Source organism: Opisthorchis viverrini (genome assembly GCF_000715545.1).
Source record: "Opisthorchis viverrini unplaced genomic scaffold opera_v5_137, whole genome shotgun sequence".
Lineage (NCBI taxonomy): Eukaryota > Metazoa > Platyhelminthes > Trematoda > Opisthorchiida > Opisthorchiidae > Opisthorchis > Opisthorchis viverrini.
This window is the reverse complement of record NW_008751790.1, coordinates 461855-481726: the sequence shown is the minus strand read 5'-3', so window position 1 is coordinate 481726 and position 19872 is coordinate 461855. Positions and strand designations below refer to the sequence as shown.

At 43.8% G+C, this 19872-nt stretch overlaps 2 protein-coding genes across 2 annotated transcripts in view; one reads left to right on the top strand and one right to left on the bottom strand.

Moving 5' to 3' along the window:
- Nucleotides 1–272: 272 nt before the first annotated feature.
- T265_06454 (hypothetical protein) lies at nt 273–640 on the top strand (the record flags this gene model as incomplete). Its single annotated transcript, XM_009171722.1, has 2 exons — nt 273–396; nt 507–640. The coding sequence occupies 2 exons, from the start codon at nt 273–275 to the stop codon at nt 638–640; spliced, it is 258 nt and encodes an 85-aa protein (XP_009169986.1).
- Nucleotides 641–5330: 4690 nt separating this feature from the next.
- The window catches only part of T265_06453 (hypothetical protein), a gene marked incomplete at both ends in the record, with an annotated part of 96434 nt that continues 81892 nt past the window's right edge, over nt 5331–19872 (bottom strand). The window contains 11 exons of the mRNA XM_009171721.1: nt 5331–6332; nt 7299–7454; nt 9676–9785; nt 9957–10262; nt 10811–11095; nt 11229–11410; nt 14334–14557; nt 17037–17197; nt 17272–17484; nt 17836–18136; nt 19115–19284. Of these exons, the coding sequence (XP_009169985.1) occupies nt 6246–6332; nt 7299–7454; nt 9676–9785; nt 9957–10262; nt 10811–11095; nt 11229–11410; nt 14334–14557; nt 17037–17197; nt 17272–17484; nt 17836–18136; nt 19115–19284 (2195 nt within the window). The remainder of the gene's footprint in view (nt 6333–7298; nt 7455–9675; nt 9786–9956; nt 10263–10810; nt 11096–11228; nt 11411–14333; nt 14558–17036; nt 17198–17271; nt 17485–17835; nt 18137–19114; nt 19285–19872) is intronic.

Here is a 19872-nt window from a genome sequence, read left to right as displayed (position 1 = left end):
CGGTTACCGAATAAGAAAATACAGTTTGCAGTGATTTACTCAGTTTAGAGTCAGATCTGGTAACGCAAACTCCGCTGTGCCACTGAAAGTACCGCTTCGTAAAAATCCAAGTACTGACACGTGACGATACTATTGTATATATTAAGAGAGCAGCACCCAGTTCAAACCTTCAAACTGCAGTAGTTCACCGAAATTCACACCCGTTTACCCCATTCATTGTCAGTTAGTCTTTCTATCACTAAGCATTACTCACATTACTCAAACTTCCAATCATGTTGGCAGCAGATGCTCCAAAATATGGAATTTGTGCGGTATCACTGGATTGGTTTTCGGCCAGTTTAAAAACAACTCCTTCCCAAAAAACTCGCTCACTCTCATTAACGGAGAAAGATTATAGTTAAATTGGAAAAGAAATGTCACATCTGATTTTTTGAAGAAACTAAACGAAATGCCGCATGACTGACAACTTATCGTTCACATAAACCATCATCATGGATGTACAAAAGCCATCTCGGTTCATCCTAACAGTCACCTCCAACGCTGGGCCACTAGAGTTTTATGTTACGATTTCAGCATGAAATGCAAACTAATGGAAACTTTTTGCCAGGCTAATTCACCATCACGTCTAACGTTCCAATAAAAATCAATAAAACGGATGAAGGCCGGTAAAGACAGTGGATTAAACTAATAACGGATTCCAGAAGAAATACTTCCACACCCGTCAAGCATCTTTCTCTTTTTGATCAAGCAATTGCTGGAGGCACTGTGCACGGTCCTATTCTGCAACAGGTTACTAAATGTCTAAGTTGGATGGGCTACGGAAGTAAAAGGTGAATGCCAACAGCTGGTTTTTGGAACAGATGCTTTAAAAATCGTTGATGATAGTCAAATGCTGGGCAAACGCCTTGTCTCCAAACTTTGCAACAACTGAAGCCAATAGGATGGTATTCCTTCAACGTTTACCGTCACTACAATAAGTGCGAAATTCTGCCCATTGACTCGTCTTGAAACTTTATTGATTAAACGATTCACCTCCTACCCAGGTTAGAAAAAGAGCCCAAGTCAGAAGCTGCCCTCATTATGTTTCAAGTGACTCGGCTATACATTGTTAGTCTTCCAGGTGAAATTTGAACTTTGAATTTCTGATATTGATTTGTACGTTTATTTGTGATCTATGTGGTGCGTACTGTGGTTGACAGGATCGCAAAAGCTGTCCTCTCCATCCACGCGGTTATTTTTCCACCAGATCTAATTACAAGTAAGTTGTTATAATCGAAGGTCAACTTTGACACAATAATTAATGAACCAACACCACGCAATCTTTTGTGCTGACTACATCCAACGAAAAGGAACAGAGCCAATGGTGGATGACCGAATTTCTGTACGAACTAGTTCTGTCGAGCAATGGGATTCAAATATTATCTGGTTTCCAGCCAGTAACTGGCAATCCCTTGTTTGAGCTGGTGTAGAAAATAATTCATGGGTTTTTTGAAGTGTTTGAAACACTCGCCCTAAGAATTACCCTTATCCGTTATGTTCCAGAGGCCAAATGATTCATTCAGACAAAGCACCAGTACGATCAACTATCTACAATTTAAGGACAATATCTATCAATTTCAGATTATTTATTAAATAAAACGTTCATAATTTCTTCAAACGCTGATTCTAGTGATAATCATCTGTTTCATTTGAGTAATCTGTCATGAACATGTACCAACTCGCAACTGGATAGTACACATGTGTAAGTCGTGAAATGTCTACCTTATCAACTGTCGTACAAGGAAAATGGGATAGATAGGACATAGATTGAGTGCAGTGCCATTCACCGGTGTGGGTGTGACGTAAACCTCCATTCTACATAAACCTATTCGCTCGGTATTTCCAGAACTGCAGGATTCTGAAGCACTCATCTCTACCAAGACTTCAGTCGTCAAAAACTCAAGTTAACGCCTGATTTCTGACTATACCGCAGTAGTTTTGACTACACAGTCCTCCTGGTTTCACGTTCAGTTTGCTACATTCAATCGAGTTCGAAATGGGACCACTGAACATGAGCTCTCCAAACAACACTACTAGCATAATAATAATTTCTGTCCCGAGTTGACCACTAGTACACATTAATAATCTAACGTAAGCACAATCCTCGTTAGTTTCACGTCATTCAAACTGTTATACACTACTCGTCGGAAGGCTAATTAATGACACGTTTATCCATGATGTGGCATGACTGAAGCAGGTGGCTTTACTTCTATTATTGAAAGAAAGACAATATTTGTCACACTGTTTACTAAGGTGGTACTGCTCAGGTCCCAACTCACGGAACAGTAGTTGTGTACTTTAGATGCTGTGAAGAGAACCGCTCACTCTCAACTTGCACCCCTTCCTTAATCATGCATTGAAAAGTGAGGTGACTTGATAAACTTATTCACTGTGATTATCATCAAAGTGTGTGGGGGTTTGTTCATCAGAAAAGTTTTTGAAAATTACTTTTGAACTTCTGTCCGTACATCAGTAGCGCCTCCATACAGGGCACCTGTGGTTTCAAGAAAAATCCCACCAAAATGCAGAAACATCCTTGCAGGATAAACTGCTTCAGTTTCTTCAAACTTTCATTGAATCACTCCCCAGAGAAGAAGTAGGAGAGATAGAGTGCGAGTTCATGGTGATCCAAATTTGAACTAACCCTTGTAGATGCGCCGGCCCGTTTGAAAAGTTACGAACGCATTGAACACTGTCAGCCGATGCATGATCATGCCTCAAACAAACTGAGTCCTATTCTCACAACGTTATTTCAGCTAAATTTGGGAGCGAGGTAATCTTATAGAAAATAGAGATATGGCCTACTTAGTGCGTTATACAAACGGTGCTGTATCGCTTTCCTCGAAAAGTTTCCATCATTCTGAAATCTTAGCTGAAGTCACAAACCTCGGTCGAAGAATAGACAGGTAGAGGATGGCTTCCACTGGTCTCTCTCGGGCCCAAATCTGTGAATTAAACACAGACACACTGACATCAAAAATGGCGTCATCTGCCAACAATACACACCGGGAACCCGATCTGTCTACAATCCAGTAACAGAACTCTTCCAGTCACCTTAAATATCTGTTATTCTGATAATGAGTAATTCTCTCTTGGCATGAACTGATCCCGCACGCATTACTCACGTGCAATCTCTCGCCTACCCACTGAATCAGTGTTTTATACGTAGTTTCGGAGGCCATAATGGTGACAGAAACTGGCTGCGCGTTCACACGGTGCTTTTTGTTGGTTGGGTTGTTATCTCCCAAAACTCTCGGATCTGCCTACTGATTGTTCATCCAGCAACCAGGATTAGACTTGGATCGCTCACGCTGGATCTGCGGGCTGTTTAAGCAGTAGTTTCTGCAGCTTGATAGTTGTGGCGCTCAGTATTCGCACAATGGAATTGAAACTTCGAAAGCTACGACGTGTCCTTGATGGACTGAAGCAATCGGGTTATTGAATTGAGAGTACCAATACAAACCTTCAAGCCCCATTTAGCCATTCGCACAATGGAATTGAAACTTCGAAAGTTACGAAGTGTCCCTGATGGACTGGAGCAATCGGGTTATTGAATTGAGAGTATTAATACAAACCTTCAAGCCCCATTTAGCTATCCCGGGGTCTCAGCAATCGCTGGAAATTATCCCGCAAGATTTTTCAGCGAGAGGTATGGTTGCCTCAGTGAAAAATGAACTTTGGTGAGCTGCAAAAATATGGATGTAGATTAGGACGGTTTTCGATTGAGCACAGGCGCAACAAAATACAACATTTTGACGTAGAAAGTTTTACTCCACTTGTAAAGGTTTTGCAGCTGACAGCGTTGTGCGGATAATGGACACCGATAGTTGTCCGGAATCAGAAAACCAACTCTAACCTCGCTTCTTTGGCCAACCGAACCGCAGATGATTCATTCGCCATTTGGGCACCCGGGGCTAGTTATTGGACGCAGCGTTGTGCGGATAATGGACACCGATAGCTGTCCGGAATCAGAATACCAACTCTTACTTCGCTTCTTTGGCCAACCGAATCGCAGATGATTTATTTGCCATGTGGGCACCCGGGGCTGGCTATTGGACAGAATCGACGCGCGTCGAGCTCATCCGTCCCAGCCACATACAATCATACGTATTGATAGGATTAGGCCTCGACTGCAAATCAGGTAGTCACGACTGCCATGCTCTCCCGCCTGTAGACGTGTCCACAGTCAGTGCTACCAGGCCTATCCGGTGACCAACACCAATCAGGTAATGATTTCGCCCGGTTTCATACCACGATAAGTGAAGCCGAGTGAACGGGCCCGGTGACAAATGAACGAAGCCCGAAAGCCCGATTGGGCATGAATTACCGGCGTGGCTATTAGAGTTTTTCAGTATGATTGACAGAGCTCACCCAGAGGATCACATGGGGTCTTGACGGTCGTCATAAGAGTCATCGAGCTTTACGAATTCACACGCACCCGAGGACCACAAAAAGCTCTGCGTCATCATTGTCGACTGGCCACATCGAAGTCATCGTCCGCGTGCTCAGTGCCCACATATTACTTCAGCTTGTCTGCAGGAAAGAAATACCCAAGTCAGCCCAGCTTAAATTGGATAGGTCCTGCTTCGTGCTTGAGTAACCTTATCAATGAGCTTTACAAATAATTGCAAAGTGGAAGTTGGCCAACCTCACATAAAGTGCGTTCCAACAGTCGCTAACTCCGACGATCTGGATAAGGCGTTCACCACTGCCCATATGATAACACAAACAAAACGGTTCTCGTTCAAAAACAGTGATAAGCCAATTTTCTGACCGGAATGTAAGATTGAAATTTGAACTGACAACGTTGAGTTTTGTGCTGACCACACTAAAAGTGTTGGTGCTTACGTGTTTTGCCACTGACCACTACGCACGAGCAGCTACGACCAGATACCTACAGCCAGAGTTAACCGGTTAAATATTAGACCATGAACAAACATACCTGTCTAACCTCTTGGGCTAGAACAAACAAGTGAACTGGTCAAAAAGTAGCAAGGGAACAGCTCGGATACACAATGAGCGTTACACAGGTTCCACTACAACGAACCAGTCGTTTCTTTTGCGAACGGACTAGAGCAATCACATCAGGAATGGATTAAACCTGTTTGCACATGCAGACACAGAGAATTAGCAAGATGTAGGACGTAACACTACACTATGATCCAGACCATTCAGCTGGATTCAATTGAAGCGAGATCCTAATTCACCTAAGGCTTATACAGACCTAGGGTCCTCATAGAACGAGCATAGACAGACTGAGTTATAAAAATAAATCACATGTATATGTATGTCTTTGTATTTCAAATTAACTTCGCACGCAAAGGTAATGATAATGACCGCGTCATTAACAGCAGTAATCCGCCATAGCGGAATCAAATAAAGAGAAACGCCAAACAATACCGGAAAGAAGTCTTTGGCAGAAACAGATTGAGACCGGTAAAATGCGAAGTAAGCAAAATGAACGTTTCTTACTGTTGCGTGTGTGTGGTAATGATAATGACCGCGTCATTAACAGCAGTAATCCGCCATAGCGGAATCAAATAAAGAGAAACGCCAAACAATACCGGAAAGAAGTCTTTGGCAGAAACAGATTGAGACCGGTAAAATGCGAAGTAAGCAAAATGAACGTTTCTTACTGTTGTTGTGCGTGTGTGTATGAGAGAGTGCCTACATATCTCAAGCAGTATGAACGGGATCTGAAGTATGCGTAGCAGCTTGGATTCAATACAACTGAAGAAAGGAGCAAGGTGAAGGTATGCATGAAGAATAATCGAGTAGCGGAAGTACGTTTCTCACTACATGGGCCGGGATGGAAATAAGTCATCGAACAAAGGGTATGGATGAAAGACAGGAGAGAGTAGGCACAATATAGTAGTTCATAGTGGTGGGTGTCTGTCCAGCGGTTGTTTCGGTAAAATGAATCCGTGTAAACGGATACAAAAATAGGGTAGGTACAGTTAAGTGAATAGAAAGTAGCTGGTATGCTGAAAATCACCATCAATAATAAGATTGTACCACAAAACTGTGCGAATTAGTACACATGCAGAAAACCTTATCTGATTTACAAAGAGCGAAGCAGTTTTCCTCAGATTTAGTTCAACAACGTAGGGAAATCACGAACTCAAGACATCAGTGGCTGGCACATTCTTGCAGGTGTGCAAGGCGTGGGCTAAAATGTCGGTAGGAAAGTGGCGCTTAAAAACTACTCAGAAAAGACCGAGACGCTTCTTGATCTGGGCTTTCTTCCATGCGGGTAATGAATCGAATTCTTCTTTGGACATACGAAAAACGGTCTGCACGGAGGAAAGTATATGAAACAGAAGTTACGGTTTGACAGCAAAAGGAAGAACTTGAGGAGAACTGGAGAAACACAAGCAGGTTCTGCTTCGACATTACATAAGGAACAAATGTGTGTCCGAATTTTATTCTTTGGCGGTTTCTAAAAAGTTTGCTAGTTTTGTATCGCGGAAGGAAAATTTGGACTTTTCAGCCCAGATAACCCTCGTGAATTCCCATTGACTTGTACACACTGAGGTTAGGGCTATCCCGTTAGCAATATTCTGTTTAATCACCGGTACGATCACACTCACATAGAATTTCGGTTCATGAACACTGACTGTACCCGGCTGATTTGAGGCCGAAGATCACTTAACCAGAACCATTAACAAACGATACAAGCGTCGTCATGGTGGGTGTAAATGCAGTGCAGCTGCGGAAGTAACATAAAGGAACATGAGGCACACTAGGAATTTCGTTCTTGCTAAGCCCTACGGGAATCTTCAGTTCATTCAGGTCATTGTACAGAGAGATGTATTCGCCAATCACTGCTGACCTAATATATATCGGGTCGATACATTTGCCAGCTAAAACAATAAAAAAAGTGAACGCTTACATATTCACCTTAGAAAATTCATTGGGGGCTGGATTCCAAAGTGTGCCCATTCGACGAAGAGAACTATCAGGTGATGGGATTAACGGATGAAGAGTCAACGACCTCAACGGCCATAATGATAATTTTGGATGTTAATATTATATTACCGTTCAGCTGTAGCACCCTTTCGGTGCCCAACTGCTATGCCACCCGAAGGTTGCACGAGGGCTGGGATACTGCCAGGTTGCCCAAGCCTAGACTGGGAAAGTCGAGAGGCTGAGGTCGGGTTCGAACCACGGATCTTCCGGTCGGTAAATTCGCACTCTAACCACTTTGGCGATCTTAAATCTGAACCTCTGTACAAGCATCCTGAAAATTTCGCACCAACCTGAAATTCCTCAGGACTCAGGTAGATCTCTAAACGTGTGGCATCCAGTTCATCTGGCAAAGGTCGCTGTTGCAGTTCAGCCAGTGTGTAGGTAACCGAGGCGGACATGGTAAGTTGTGAATCGACGGGATCCATCTGTCCATCAACCTTGGCCTCCTGAAATGAAGTACCAGGAACAAAGCATTGATTGTTATCAGGGTGAAATGAAACTACTGGTACAATGAAATTAAACTCGATTGATGAGTTCAATTGTTTGTAACTGTTTAGAGTATGGTCATTTTCACTTCGGTCTCACACTGCCATAATCGTATTTCGATTAACGCTGGTCTCAAACTGTTGTTTGTGATCTCGGACCTCAAATGAGGAACTAGCTTAGAGGACTTTAGCACCACAATATATGAGTCGTATGTACAAAGCTCAGCGTACTGAATGGAGATGGGAGAGTAAAAACGATGCAACACACAAGCATGAAATGATCAGGCGTGTGGTGTGGTTGGCATTTTCAAACCTAGTTCGCCAGCTAAGTGTACAACAAAGAACAGTAAGAATTTGTGGCAATTAGTAAGACAGCAACATATGTCTGTTTCGCTAGTTGACTTACTTGCGTTATACCAACTTGGAGAGTGAAGCATTATTAAGTCCAAAAAAGCGGCAGCTTTCACCTTATCATTCGGGGTAAAGGAGGGTCGAATATGAAGCTGATGCAGAAAACCATCGCACGGATTCACGCAACACCTGTTTGTACAAAAGCCTTTGAAAGCTACAGTCTTGATTTCGTGTGTCATTGGAGTCCCGCTCTCTGATGCTGTAACAATTGAGCAGAGCCAACGATCCTCAGTGTTCTTAGCCCGTGAGGGTCGTAAATATGAGACCACGAAAATCCCAAGTACAAAGTGTTTATGTACATTCTACTAGTTTATTCAACTAAACTCTCCAGATCATCTTAAGCAGGTTTTATGTGAAGGAAAAACTACGAATCGAAATTATATGATCCAGCGTTTTAAAAAAATCACTTATTGAGAGTGTTCTAAGAGAACTACTGCAATATCCCGACATCAATTATATTTTTCATCCAGGTTCAAGCATCGGCTCACGGGTAGGGTGTCTATCAACCGACAGTCCCGTTGGGTTTGAAATCAATTTGCTGACAGAGTTTGAGTTTATCAGGACAATAAACTCACAAGCAGAAATCAACGAAGGCAATGCAACCGTCTAAACGGAATCCCGTGAATTCATAACCAATCAATAACCTGACACCTGACTGAAATCAGCTGATTCCGTGTTGTCACGTGGTAGACAGGTGCACTTTGGATGAGGCGCGTGTACGATAGAGTGCTGATGTGGATTGAAAGGTCTTGTGAATGCAAAAATAAACCGATATTCACGAGAAATACAGGGCTTTCGCTTTCTACAGCCATAAACCGGAGCCAAAGGAACCGATTTTGAATGCAATGCAACAAGCTAAATAATCAGCCCCAAAGTGAAGTGAAGGTAGCCCCGTAATATCTGCACAGATGTCCACAAACTGTGGAGTCCAGACAGATTAGTGTAGAGCAAGCGTTCCAAAAATGCATTCGGTGGGATAAATTGCACACTTCGCACGGATTTACTCCACTTCACCAGAAGTAAAAGCTAAGGTATTTTAACTAAAACTACTCCGAAGATATCTCCATACGACAGCATAGAACTGATATTCCTGTGTCGTTTGTAAAAGGCGGGTTAAACCCAACCTTAGGAAAAGGAGTATGATCGTCCGGTAGGAAAAAATAACCTTCTATAGAGGATATCACTCTGAATCCAACCAGTCACGTGATAGCCTTGGTACCGGCCACCTTGTAGTTCAGAGCCGTAAAACGACTGTCCTGAATGGACTTGTCACTCCACATTTATCTGTTCAAATGATATTGCTGCAGGTTTTCTTGGAGAAAACTATTGATCACCCGACTAGCCAACAACTACTGCTCGCAGAACCGGTAAATGGTATAGGAATCACCATCGCCAATCACCACCACAAAGCGGAGCATCTGATTGGCTCACCATAAATTAGGCCAATACCTCCAGAGGCTGTGGAATCCAATGTCAATTGACCACACAATCTCTGTTTGTTTGCGCGGTCAGTTTGACCCCAACTAAACAGCATGATAGAATTAGAATTCTAACACGATTTCATTTCACTCACCTCATATGTGACATAAGGCGGCCCCCTTTCGGTGGCTATTCCAATTCATGGTCTTTTTTCGTTCTAAACCCAATAATAAGACAACAAAAAAGAGATCTCTTTTTCCAAATACTGCTTTCATACCTCTGTAAATCGTTGTTTAACTGAAAATGGTTGTAAGTCACGATTAGTCGCGTGAGTTCCACTGATAGCACTCACTTCGCGTAGATGGTAGAGACTAGCTTCCGGGTTGCGCGCAAACGGTGGGAAGAGGCACAAGAACTCGGGTGGCTCCAAACCACCGTACACGACCACGGCAGTTGTTCCAACTAGGACGGAAAAACATTTATATGGTTTGTTAAGGGCAAAGGATAGTGTGTTGCGAAGTGACTCACAATAAACAGAGCGAGTAGCTCTGATTTTAAGGAGGCAGTAATATGACTTCCAGAGAGACGGTAGGTGTTTGCACGTGATACAGTAGCATATTTCAAATAACCTACCTCGTTTGGCCAGTGCTCCAGCTGTGTTAAGAGCGGCCTGGCGCAAGGCGTAGAATCTACCTCTGGTCGATTCTGGAGTGGTTGGTTCTGAATAGTCTTCTATATCGAGCTGACTGTCGTCGATACATTCAGGAGAATTGTCCGAATAGGGACCAGCATTAGATGTGGATTGTGAAACGACTGAGGGTCGCGATAACTGTTGTCCGACAGAGGGGCTAGGAGTTTGAGATTTGAGTCGAGTGTTGGGAGTCCACCAACCTTGCCAAAGGAAGACATGCTTCGTACCGGACAGCACCAGAAACAGAGCTAAACATGGATCGTTAGAAAGACGTAAGTACCACATGATATTCACCTAAAACGAAGCTATTGGGAAGAACGATGGGGTGTCCCCCGCAAAATCCTTCTACGAGCTCCAAAAAAGAGCAACTACACATCTTAGCATTGTTGGAGGAACGACAATAATATGTTGTGTCTACAACGAAGCAAGCCAGGTCGATTTGAGTACATTCATGGGTTTCGGTCGTAACCGTCTATCACGTTCCCAAAACGTTTATCTTTTCCTGAAAGATAGATATAGTGTTTACAACCCGAAATATGGTTGAAAACTTGACCACTAATACTACGTAGAGACCTTTCTGAGCGCTCTAAACGCGGATTTCTTTCGTCGAATTCCTGCACCGGAAATCCCAAGCTAACTATCAAATTGACTGTGAACGAAGCGCTTTGCACGAATGAGTTCTGCGATTTGCATACAAACATCGTATAGCGTCTAGCAAGAAAAGTTTAACTTCTCCGTACTACATAACACATTGAGTAGAATTGTCAGACATTTATTACCTTTTGCCAAAACCTACCTGGCTGCGGAGCGGCGTATAGATCCTTCAACAGGAACGGAAAACTGACTGGAGCACTGATTGTTTGTTGACCAAGGGCAACCACGTCACTCGAGGCTCGCAAACGCTCGGCAACCATTTTCGACATTTCAATCGGATTGACATCAGTGACCGGTTGCGCGCTTTGGAATTCGGGTAGCTTGACGGGCAGCGTCGCATCGGGCTGAAGAGTGTAACTTAACCGTCGTACGTTTAGCTGTTGCGAGACGGGTGCAGTCAAGTGCCAAATCACAAGTGGCCCCTGAGCTTAAATCACACGAAAGAAAAGATAAGGACGGTCAAGAGTCATTCAAACCTCTTTAACCGTCACCATAGACACCATAGGCAAAAAAGTGGTATAAATTTCCTCTGTATAAGGAATTCGAAGGTAAGCACTCACCACGTTCCAGGTTAGCACATATCAAAGAGGAAGGAGTATCTTCGGCATTCAGGAGGAAGACCAGTTCGCCGGGTCCTAGCTTTTCCTCGGTTTGATGCACTTCAAATACATTCGGAATGGCGGTAGCCAACTCCGGTGGACATCTCAGAAAAAAAGAAAATCGAGAGGTTATTAAAACCTTTCTGACAGTAGTAGTAGTCATAGAGAAAAGAACGGAGGAGACATGAGTCAAATGAAAAAGTTTCGAAAATACTGAATGCTTAAATAAGCCATTGTTTCTTCGGAACGAGGTACTCGAAACAGGCCATGCTCCCAAGTGGTATTTCGGAGTTACAGTAAAAATTTGATTTCCACGTATTCGAATCAGAAGTTTATTTATGTAACCTTGTCTAGAGTAGCACACATTTGGAATATTTCTCCAATGCCGCGTCAGTTGCATATTTAACTTTGGTCATTGAGTCTTGGGCCGATTCAAAAGGCGCATAGACGAAGGTCGCAGATTGGCAAACAAACATCACTCAGACATGACTTGTCGGGCTTAGATGCCTCAACTTCAGCAGAATAATCATCCCATCTACAGAACAAGATGCTAGATGGTCAGCTAATTGGGCGGACCCTGGGCTCTGCTGCTTCGGAACGGATAAAAGAACGCTGGTGTTGTTATGCTTAAGGAAGTCCGAATGACAGAAAACACCAAGGATGGCGCAATAGATATAGAAGGGTAAAGTATACTCGGAAGTGATACGCTTATAAACGGTTGTGGTAGAGGTATTACCACCAAAATGACACCAACCTGACGCAAATCCACGAAGGTCTTGCATGACATTAGCAATGAATCCATACACCGCCTGACTCTACAGTGGGAGCTACATTTCTTTCACTCCATTGTCGTAGCTGACACCTACCTTTAACCTAACAATTCAGTGGTAGAGTTCGGTGAAACTAACTCCACAAACAGTGGAAAATTTCAAGGGATTTTATCCTCTGTTCCTGACTTCATTTGGTTTGTGCAACGGAGCACGTTTTCTCGCGAGTTCTAAGTTATAAATGGACGGTGTCGTTAAAGATGACTCACGTATTTTTGTCCAAAAGACTGCATCCTTAGTACATCAGGCCTCCAAGTCATAATCTTGCACCCTCAAGTTTGCTGCAAAACAACTGCTTTCACTATTCACGTTGTACTTAGAAACTGGTATAAGAGACGGGCTGATCATCTGAGACCTTGGAAATTCAAAGGATATGGTTTGTTCACCGACACTCCACATCCTGTTGTGAGTACAGTACAGACTGCTTAAACCTTAGCTTCATCCTTTGCTGTCCAGAGGAGTCCAGTGTGATTGGTGCTGACAGATCCACGTCGCTCAAACTGAAGCGACACAGAAGTCAGAAATCGAGCTGGGTTGTAAGTTGATGCTGGAAGCGTATCGGCACAGGCCAAACTCGAGCCTGAACTTTTAAATCGCCTACCTACTGAAACTGCACATTGGGAAACAAAGTCGACGTGAAGTGTAGCGTGTCCTGACGAAACTCAGATGAAGAGAGAGTCCAGTGAGGACATTGATACCGAAAAGATCAATCAGGAATCCCCTACATCGTATCCTTCTAAACTTTCCTCAAGAAGTTTCGCTTTACCTATTCGGTCGACGGTCATTCGACCTGAGGTTATCCACAGAAAACTAGATCGTGGTCCTTATGTGTTGATTACGGTCGTTTTGTAAGATCGTGTTGCCCCTCTTTTCCGCTCATCTGCCCACAATACAAGTGACTGATTGTTGATGGTCAGCTAGCTTAACCATTTTCCCCTAAAAACAGCTTCTTAAAATTTAGCTCCATTGCGTGTACCTTCCGCCCAGTCATTTGAAAAGATGATGTTGACAAGAATGGAAGTAATACTGGGTTTAGAAGACGGATTTCAGTTTACCAGGAGACTCTCGCACTGTGTTTGAAACTGTGAATTCCGTCGCTTCAGGGATAAACAAAATTGATGGAGTGCTTAGATACCTATTCCTGATTGCCTTCCAACGTTATATATAAACAGTATATATATATATATATATATATATATATATATATATATATATATATATATTACTCAAGCTAGATCATTTTGTCCGCTACTAATAAGTGGACAAGGTGCAGTTAAACGTCGTGAGGGTGTACCAAAACCTGATTGTGGCGTTTCGGTTGTGCAACGGGTACCTCCATCGAAGAGTGTATCCAGCACCAGAAGCTGTGTTGGCTGNCCTGACAAACCAAACAAAGTGCGGCTTCTAGTTGCGTCCGATCTGTACCGCGTCCTGCAAACCATAAACCGAACAATAAAACCAGTAGCGATGCATTGTTGGACAGAAGTTCAGTTCATTGCAAAGTGCATTCGCTCTCAGTTCATTTGAACACAGAAGACACCAGTCGCGATAACATCGCTGTATTCAGTGTGCACCGGATGTGCCTAATTAGCTGACTTGGGTTTAGTGTCTAAAACAGCAGCAACCTACCTAAAGACAGACCGTGACAGTATTTGATGACGTGAATGAATTGCTGTATTGCCTAAACATGCGCGGAACCTTCCAAGGTGTGCCTCATAACTGTTTCAGATAATCTGTTGAGAGCTAAATAAGTGTTTAGGGCTGAAACTTCATTCGTAGGCTACCTCTAAGAATTGGGGACATTAAAAATAGCAGTCTGGAGCGACCCAGGAGGGATTGAACTGGCCCTGCTATAAAATGATATCAAGTATCCCAGCAAATAGAGAAACCGACCTGATCTAGGACTGACTTTCCATTTGATCGACAGATCAACCGAGTAACAGGTAGTTCACTTATGTTTCGCCTGTGAAATTGGCTCCATATGCATAAATCTTTCGAGAGGTGTGCAATCTGGCAGCAAAACGCCACTAACAATTGTGTCAGACTCTGTTTCAGAGTGATTTATGCGTCCGATCAATATGAGAGGTTTTTATTATTCTGGTTCCAATAGTCAACGACTTGCATTACTCGAAGGAAGTTCAAGTAGCTCCTGGTATGTAGATCTCGTCTATATATATGAATTGGATCAACCCGATCAAAATGGTCGTTCACAAGTAAATGACTGAACCATCATAGTTACCTTTCACGCAAATGGTTTACTATATGACGTCCAGTGTCCACGGTAGGTTGTGCAGCGCATTGACCACACCACAACCAAGCCTTGTGTACTGAGCGTTCGAAAGGAGCGTATTGCAAGGCCAGAAATACGCCTTGGGAACGGAGCGAGGAAAGCTGAGGTGGAACTTCTAACAGGTAACCCTCAGCAGGTACTTCACCACGAACCAGGAAAAGACGAATGCGTGGCTGATATCAGGATGGAAAATGAAGCGGAATTTAGAACAAGGGATCATGCGAATAATTTTGTACACTCCATGCCTACTTCCTTGTTGTAAGAGCGACAGTACCAGGTTAGTTTTATGGCTGGGTTGTTGAGAACTTAGTGGGTTGTGGAAATGTTTGAGTAAACTTGTGCCGTAAGTAGCGGTTCCAGCTTTGCTTTGCACAATGGTTATAGGACCATAGGACGAAGGACTAGGAACCAAGCTAGTTCCGGGAAATCTACTTGGTATCTTAAAAGGGGTAGGCCAACAAGAGAAACTGATCAACCAAGAACATTCTCAAGGAAACAGCAAGTTCTTTCTTACATCCTCAGCATCTGCGCTGTATTGACGTAAGGGGTCGGAGTTGTTTGGATTCCTATTAGGAACTTGAGTGACGACTACTGCACGGATAATCGCTGACTGAGCTCTATTCAAAGCACATCAGTACCGTGGACTAACCAGGTGAAAAGCTAAGGACCACAGTGACGGATAGAGGTAAATACACCAGGTAGAATGGTGCGGTGGTCTGCAATGAACAGACACCCTTGGGACTGGGAAAGTACCACGCACACTTGGATTTGAGTTGGCGAAAAAAGCTCCGCCCAGCTAAGATTGACAGAAGAGCAACGTACAGGTGGAAATGAACAGGAATAGTAAAAAAAAAAGCCCTCCATGAAGTGCGCCTTAAAACATGCTGGATAGCTGTACAGATTATTGCTCACTTGTGCTAGGACGAGTCAATACGGAGCATGTAATCGTTCAGCTGTAGCACCCTTTCGGTGCCTAACTGCCATGCCACCCAAAGGAAGCACAAGGGCCGGGATACTGCCAGGCTACCCAAGCCTAGACAGGGGAAGTCGAGTGGCAGAGGTCGGGTTCGAACCACGGACCTTCCGGTCCGTAAATTCGCGCTCTAACCACTTGGGCCATCTGCCGATGACTATGAAGGACAGCCGAGAAGCGTGTCAACGAGAAATAGGACAACACTAAAATTGGCGAATACCTGCAGTGTTCTGCGGTTCAGTAAAACCTAATATGACTTACAGACCTCTCCTAATCATCTACCCTAGTGAATTGAAGTTAATCCCCACGGTTTCGACACAACCTACAGTGTATTCCGCAACGTAAGATGGTAGAAGCATGAAGCTATCGAGCACACCAGGTTTTCGATTATCCAAAGGAGACAGGCACCTGTGACATTATTTCTGAGCGTGTTTGTGAGGTCCATAAAGCGTCAAACCACATACTTGGAAGAAACTGAATAAAGTGCGGGTTGGGACTTTCCTGTGTTGCTTTGGTGTTGCATTCACCAATGATCCTGAAATTTGGAGAGCGTTCGTAACAGTCAGTCTATAGCCCGAGGTTTATCGACAAATCACTTCTCTTGATAGAGTTTGCACTACTCCCAAAGAGTGGATGAGGAAATTAAATTCAGAACTGCTGCTCGAGTGCTTTATGAAGGAATGCTCGAGCCTTGTGATTTCAGTATCCTGAAATAAAGTCAATCCAAGCGCAAATACCACTCTCTTCGAACTTGTATTAGGACCGGACCGTCAACATTGTCAAAATTTCTAATATCATCAGAAAGTTATGCTGAGTGGAATATCAGCCAGCTGTCGTAATGTTCCGGTGCAGAAAACCAATGATGACAGGTACCTAGGGCTGTAAATAGCATGCAGTAATTTACATCCACTCAGAACAAACTAATAACGTATTGAGTTATGGGTATCTTCTGGTGAATTTCAACAGGTGCGCATGAGCATGTAATTTAACAGTTCACCTGGTGTCAAGTAAAGTTTTTTGCAGTAAATTTACAGGACAATCACTAAGTAACAGGAAGGTCAGATTCATGAAAGTAACAATTGAGTGCTCGGAATCTACTGACACCCTTATTAGCTCCACTAGATGCTGACTAGACAGACACCTTCCCCCTCAATATCCAGTGCCTCGCGGCCTTGTATCAGAGCCAGACAGTGTGAATCAGCGTCGGATCAAGTTAAGACAGTGCGCTCCAATAAAATAGCATGAGGCGGTCGTATTTTCGCACTCATGCTTTCACACTCGCTTGCTCGGAATAAAGCAGTTGTGTTCCCTTCGGTGAGTCATTTTTCCGGCACTGGACGCTGAAGCTAGGTCACCAGTCAGATACCACAGATTGGTGAAGACACAGTGGCAAACAAAAAAGTTAACATCCACTGCAATACGCTATCGTTTGGCAGCAACCAATCTTCGCGGAGGGACTACCTATTGTTTAACCAGGCAGGCGAGATATGCCAAACGTATCTAGTTGTGCGATCAGGGCCACAGCCTAAGTGCAAATTAATCATTTTAGTCGAGATAGGTGCATGCGGGTGAGCACCAACCAGCAAGAGTAAACGTGAGCAAGAGCGCAAACGCACAAGAACTTAGATGAAAATAGTCTCTCTGCGCAACAGAGGTGGAATGAAATGTGATCGATATACCTTCGTGTCTGCAGAGACGTCCCAGTCAGCATTCCGTTTACCTGAGTAGATTACCATTCGGCCATCGAAAAGACGGCAGAACGCTGGAGGCTCCTTCCCTTCAGGTATGCGGACCTGAAAAAAGAGCATATTCAATAAGCTCATGAACTCAGTGTGCATTTCTGGTCATTTACGGAACACTCAAAAGGTGTCGTCCAAACTGGTTGTTATAATAATCATCACCTAAAAATTCCACGAAAATCTTTCACATCAGGAGGATAAGAACGATGTAAATAAACCGACCACAGAAACGGACGAACCTGAGGACCCCGTTCTGCGTCTAATTCCATGGTCATGAGCGCAGCAGCACCCTGTTCAGTGACTTTGCTGTGCGACCCCTGCCAGAAAAAGTAGGCACACTGTTCACGAGAACTGTCCGCGGAACGTAATGGGATGTCTCGCAGGCCGACTGGAGAGGGATGAAAGATGAGATGGTAGCAAATGACAGCAAGGTTATGGCCTATACTGAAAGCCACTGCAGTGAAAAAACGGTTAAGTTTCCGCAATTTTTCAAAAGAAACTTCAAACAAGCTTATATCAGAGTACTGAAAACGCAATCTCGCAACAGCCATTGTGCGCCACCACTTCCATTCTTCAAATAAAGAAGCGGACTTCGTTAGACCTACGTTTTTGGACCCTAATGGAGTGAAATGGCTGGATTAGTGGTCAAACGGTTTAACCTTGTCATCTGTCGTTGTAAGGTGAGAGACGAAAATTATATATAGTAGCTATCAGTAGACGACCAAGAGTATATACATACCGTGGATAACTTTGAAAGGCCATCGGACTACATAAGTGTCGCCTTGGTGAAACTGTCCATGGCTAATTTCGCTTAGCTCAACCCGGTTGAATTCGGACACGTGCCAAACACGCACCAAACCTGATTCTACACGGAATCGGCGCACAATACCATCTTCATATCGACAGCCTTCGCCTCCCCGACCAACAAAGCGACCCTCCAAAGTGAGTAACAGAGGAGAAGGTGGGGGCTCCTTGAAAGCCGCATGGCATAGTTCTTCTGCAGAGTATGGTTGAATAGCTGAGTAAATAGAGGCTCCAGGCTAGAAACAGAAAAAGGCTCGAATCACCAAACAAAAAATGACTGCAGGTCGAATGAAACGGTGATACTCGCTTCGGTGATGCGGTCATGTGCTATCGCCTTCGGAGATACATTCGAAGCAAGTCAATCTCATCGGACATATTTCCCTCCTGACGTATGAACAAGTAACAAATAGGTTCCCTCGCATTCTGATTTCATTTAAGAGTTCGGACCGTTTTATCCCGGCTGATTGTGCGAGTTACGTTTTGTTTAAACTATGCAGTGCACCTAAGAGAAGAACACACCTGAAACAAATTCATCCAACTATCGGCTGTCAGCTTGCAGCCTTCCGGATGAAGAGCCGATTCAGTACAGTCGGTGTGCTGCCTCACAGCTGTCAGTCATTATGAATGCGGATGTTAAGCGAACACATGGAAACTGGACGAAACCGACGACTTTGTCAGTAACCTAGTGAGACTGACACCCAGTACAGTGAAGAGGACAGAGGGGAGCACTGTGTACGATTCTTCTGAATTGGGACTGTGCACACACACAAATAAGGGGTGGAGAGGTTATCTCACCAATTAGCAGGAACTATTCGGTGATTAAGGCGCGGCAATCATTGCGGTCGCGATACACATCAGATTATGTGCACCAACTTACACTAACTAATCAACAGACTCTCGTGAGAACCCATCACACAAGTCGGTGATTTGTAGTTCAAAGGGCTGCATTTACAGAAACCAAAGAAAAACCGACAAAGTGCGTCAGCAGCTAAATAACATAAATAACAGGATATACGTAACCAAATTCAGAAAAGTTTGGTTGATCGGGAGAAAGAGATCGGGCGTTACTGCCTTCTTTAACAGAATTGGATTTCCAAATGACCCCTTTAAACTAGCCGCCGGAACCCCGCCCAGTGATCCCATACTTGTAGTTTCAGGAACAAAGACGTAAAATAGACGATTTTTTTAGACATGAGAGAGATCAGTGGACTCACAGTGGTAGCTGACGATTTACTAACGGGCTTTAGTCGTAAGCCAAGTCGAGTGGCCTCGGGCCAATCGATGAATTTCTCCTTGAACAGGACAGTTTCTCCTTTCTCAGTCACTCGTCCTATCAACGTCCAATCCGGTCTGCTCTCGGCCTTCAAAGGAATGTTTCCATGTGCTTAACAAAATGAAAGCGAAGAATGCGGGACTGTGAAACAAAAGTCCAAAATGCAAACGTAGTACAGTGACGGTTCACGTGACTTACTGAATGACAAAAGTGAACTGCGGTAGAAAGACTAGCGTGCGGATAACTCAATAGTAAGCTACTTCGCAGAAAGCGCGTCACCTGGTAAAACGGCATGCTGAAACCTAATCAATCTATCAGAATGAGATTTTGAGTAGTCTACGTACCACGAAACCCGACCAACTCCGATTGAGAACACGCGCGAGAAAACGTGAGCTAGCTTGTTCGGAACACCACACACACACAACACACGACGCAAGGCAGCGCCAATCGTCAGAATTTTCGACGTTGAATACTATTTTGACTACTATTGTATCCAGTAAAACCTACACCATCGAGTCTTTGAAACCGTTTCGTCGATCAGTCCACCGAGTTACAATCCCGTTATATACTCTTTGATAATGTATCAGCCAGACTAGTTAGTGTACTGGAACGAGGAAAACAAACAAGTTCGAGGAAGTTATACCGCAAACAAGTGGATAGTTCTGTGATATGGATTTCAACTGAGCCAGAATATAAAAC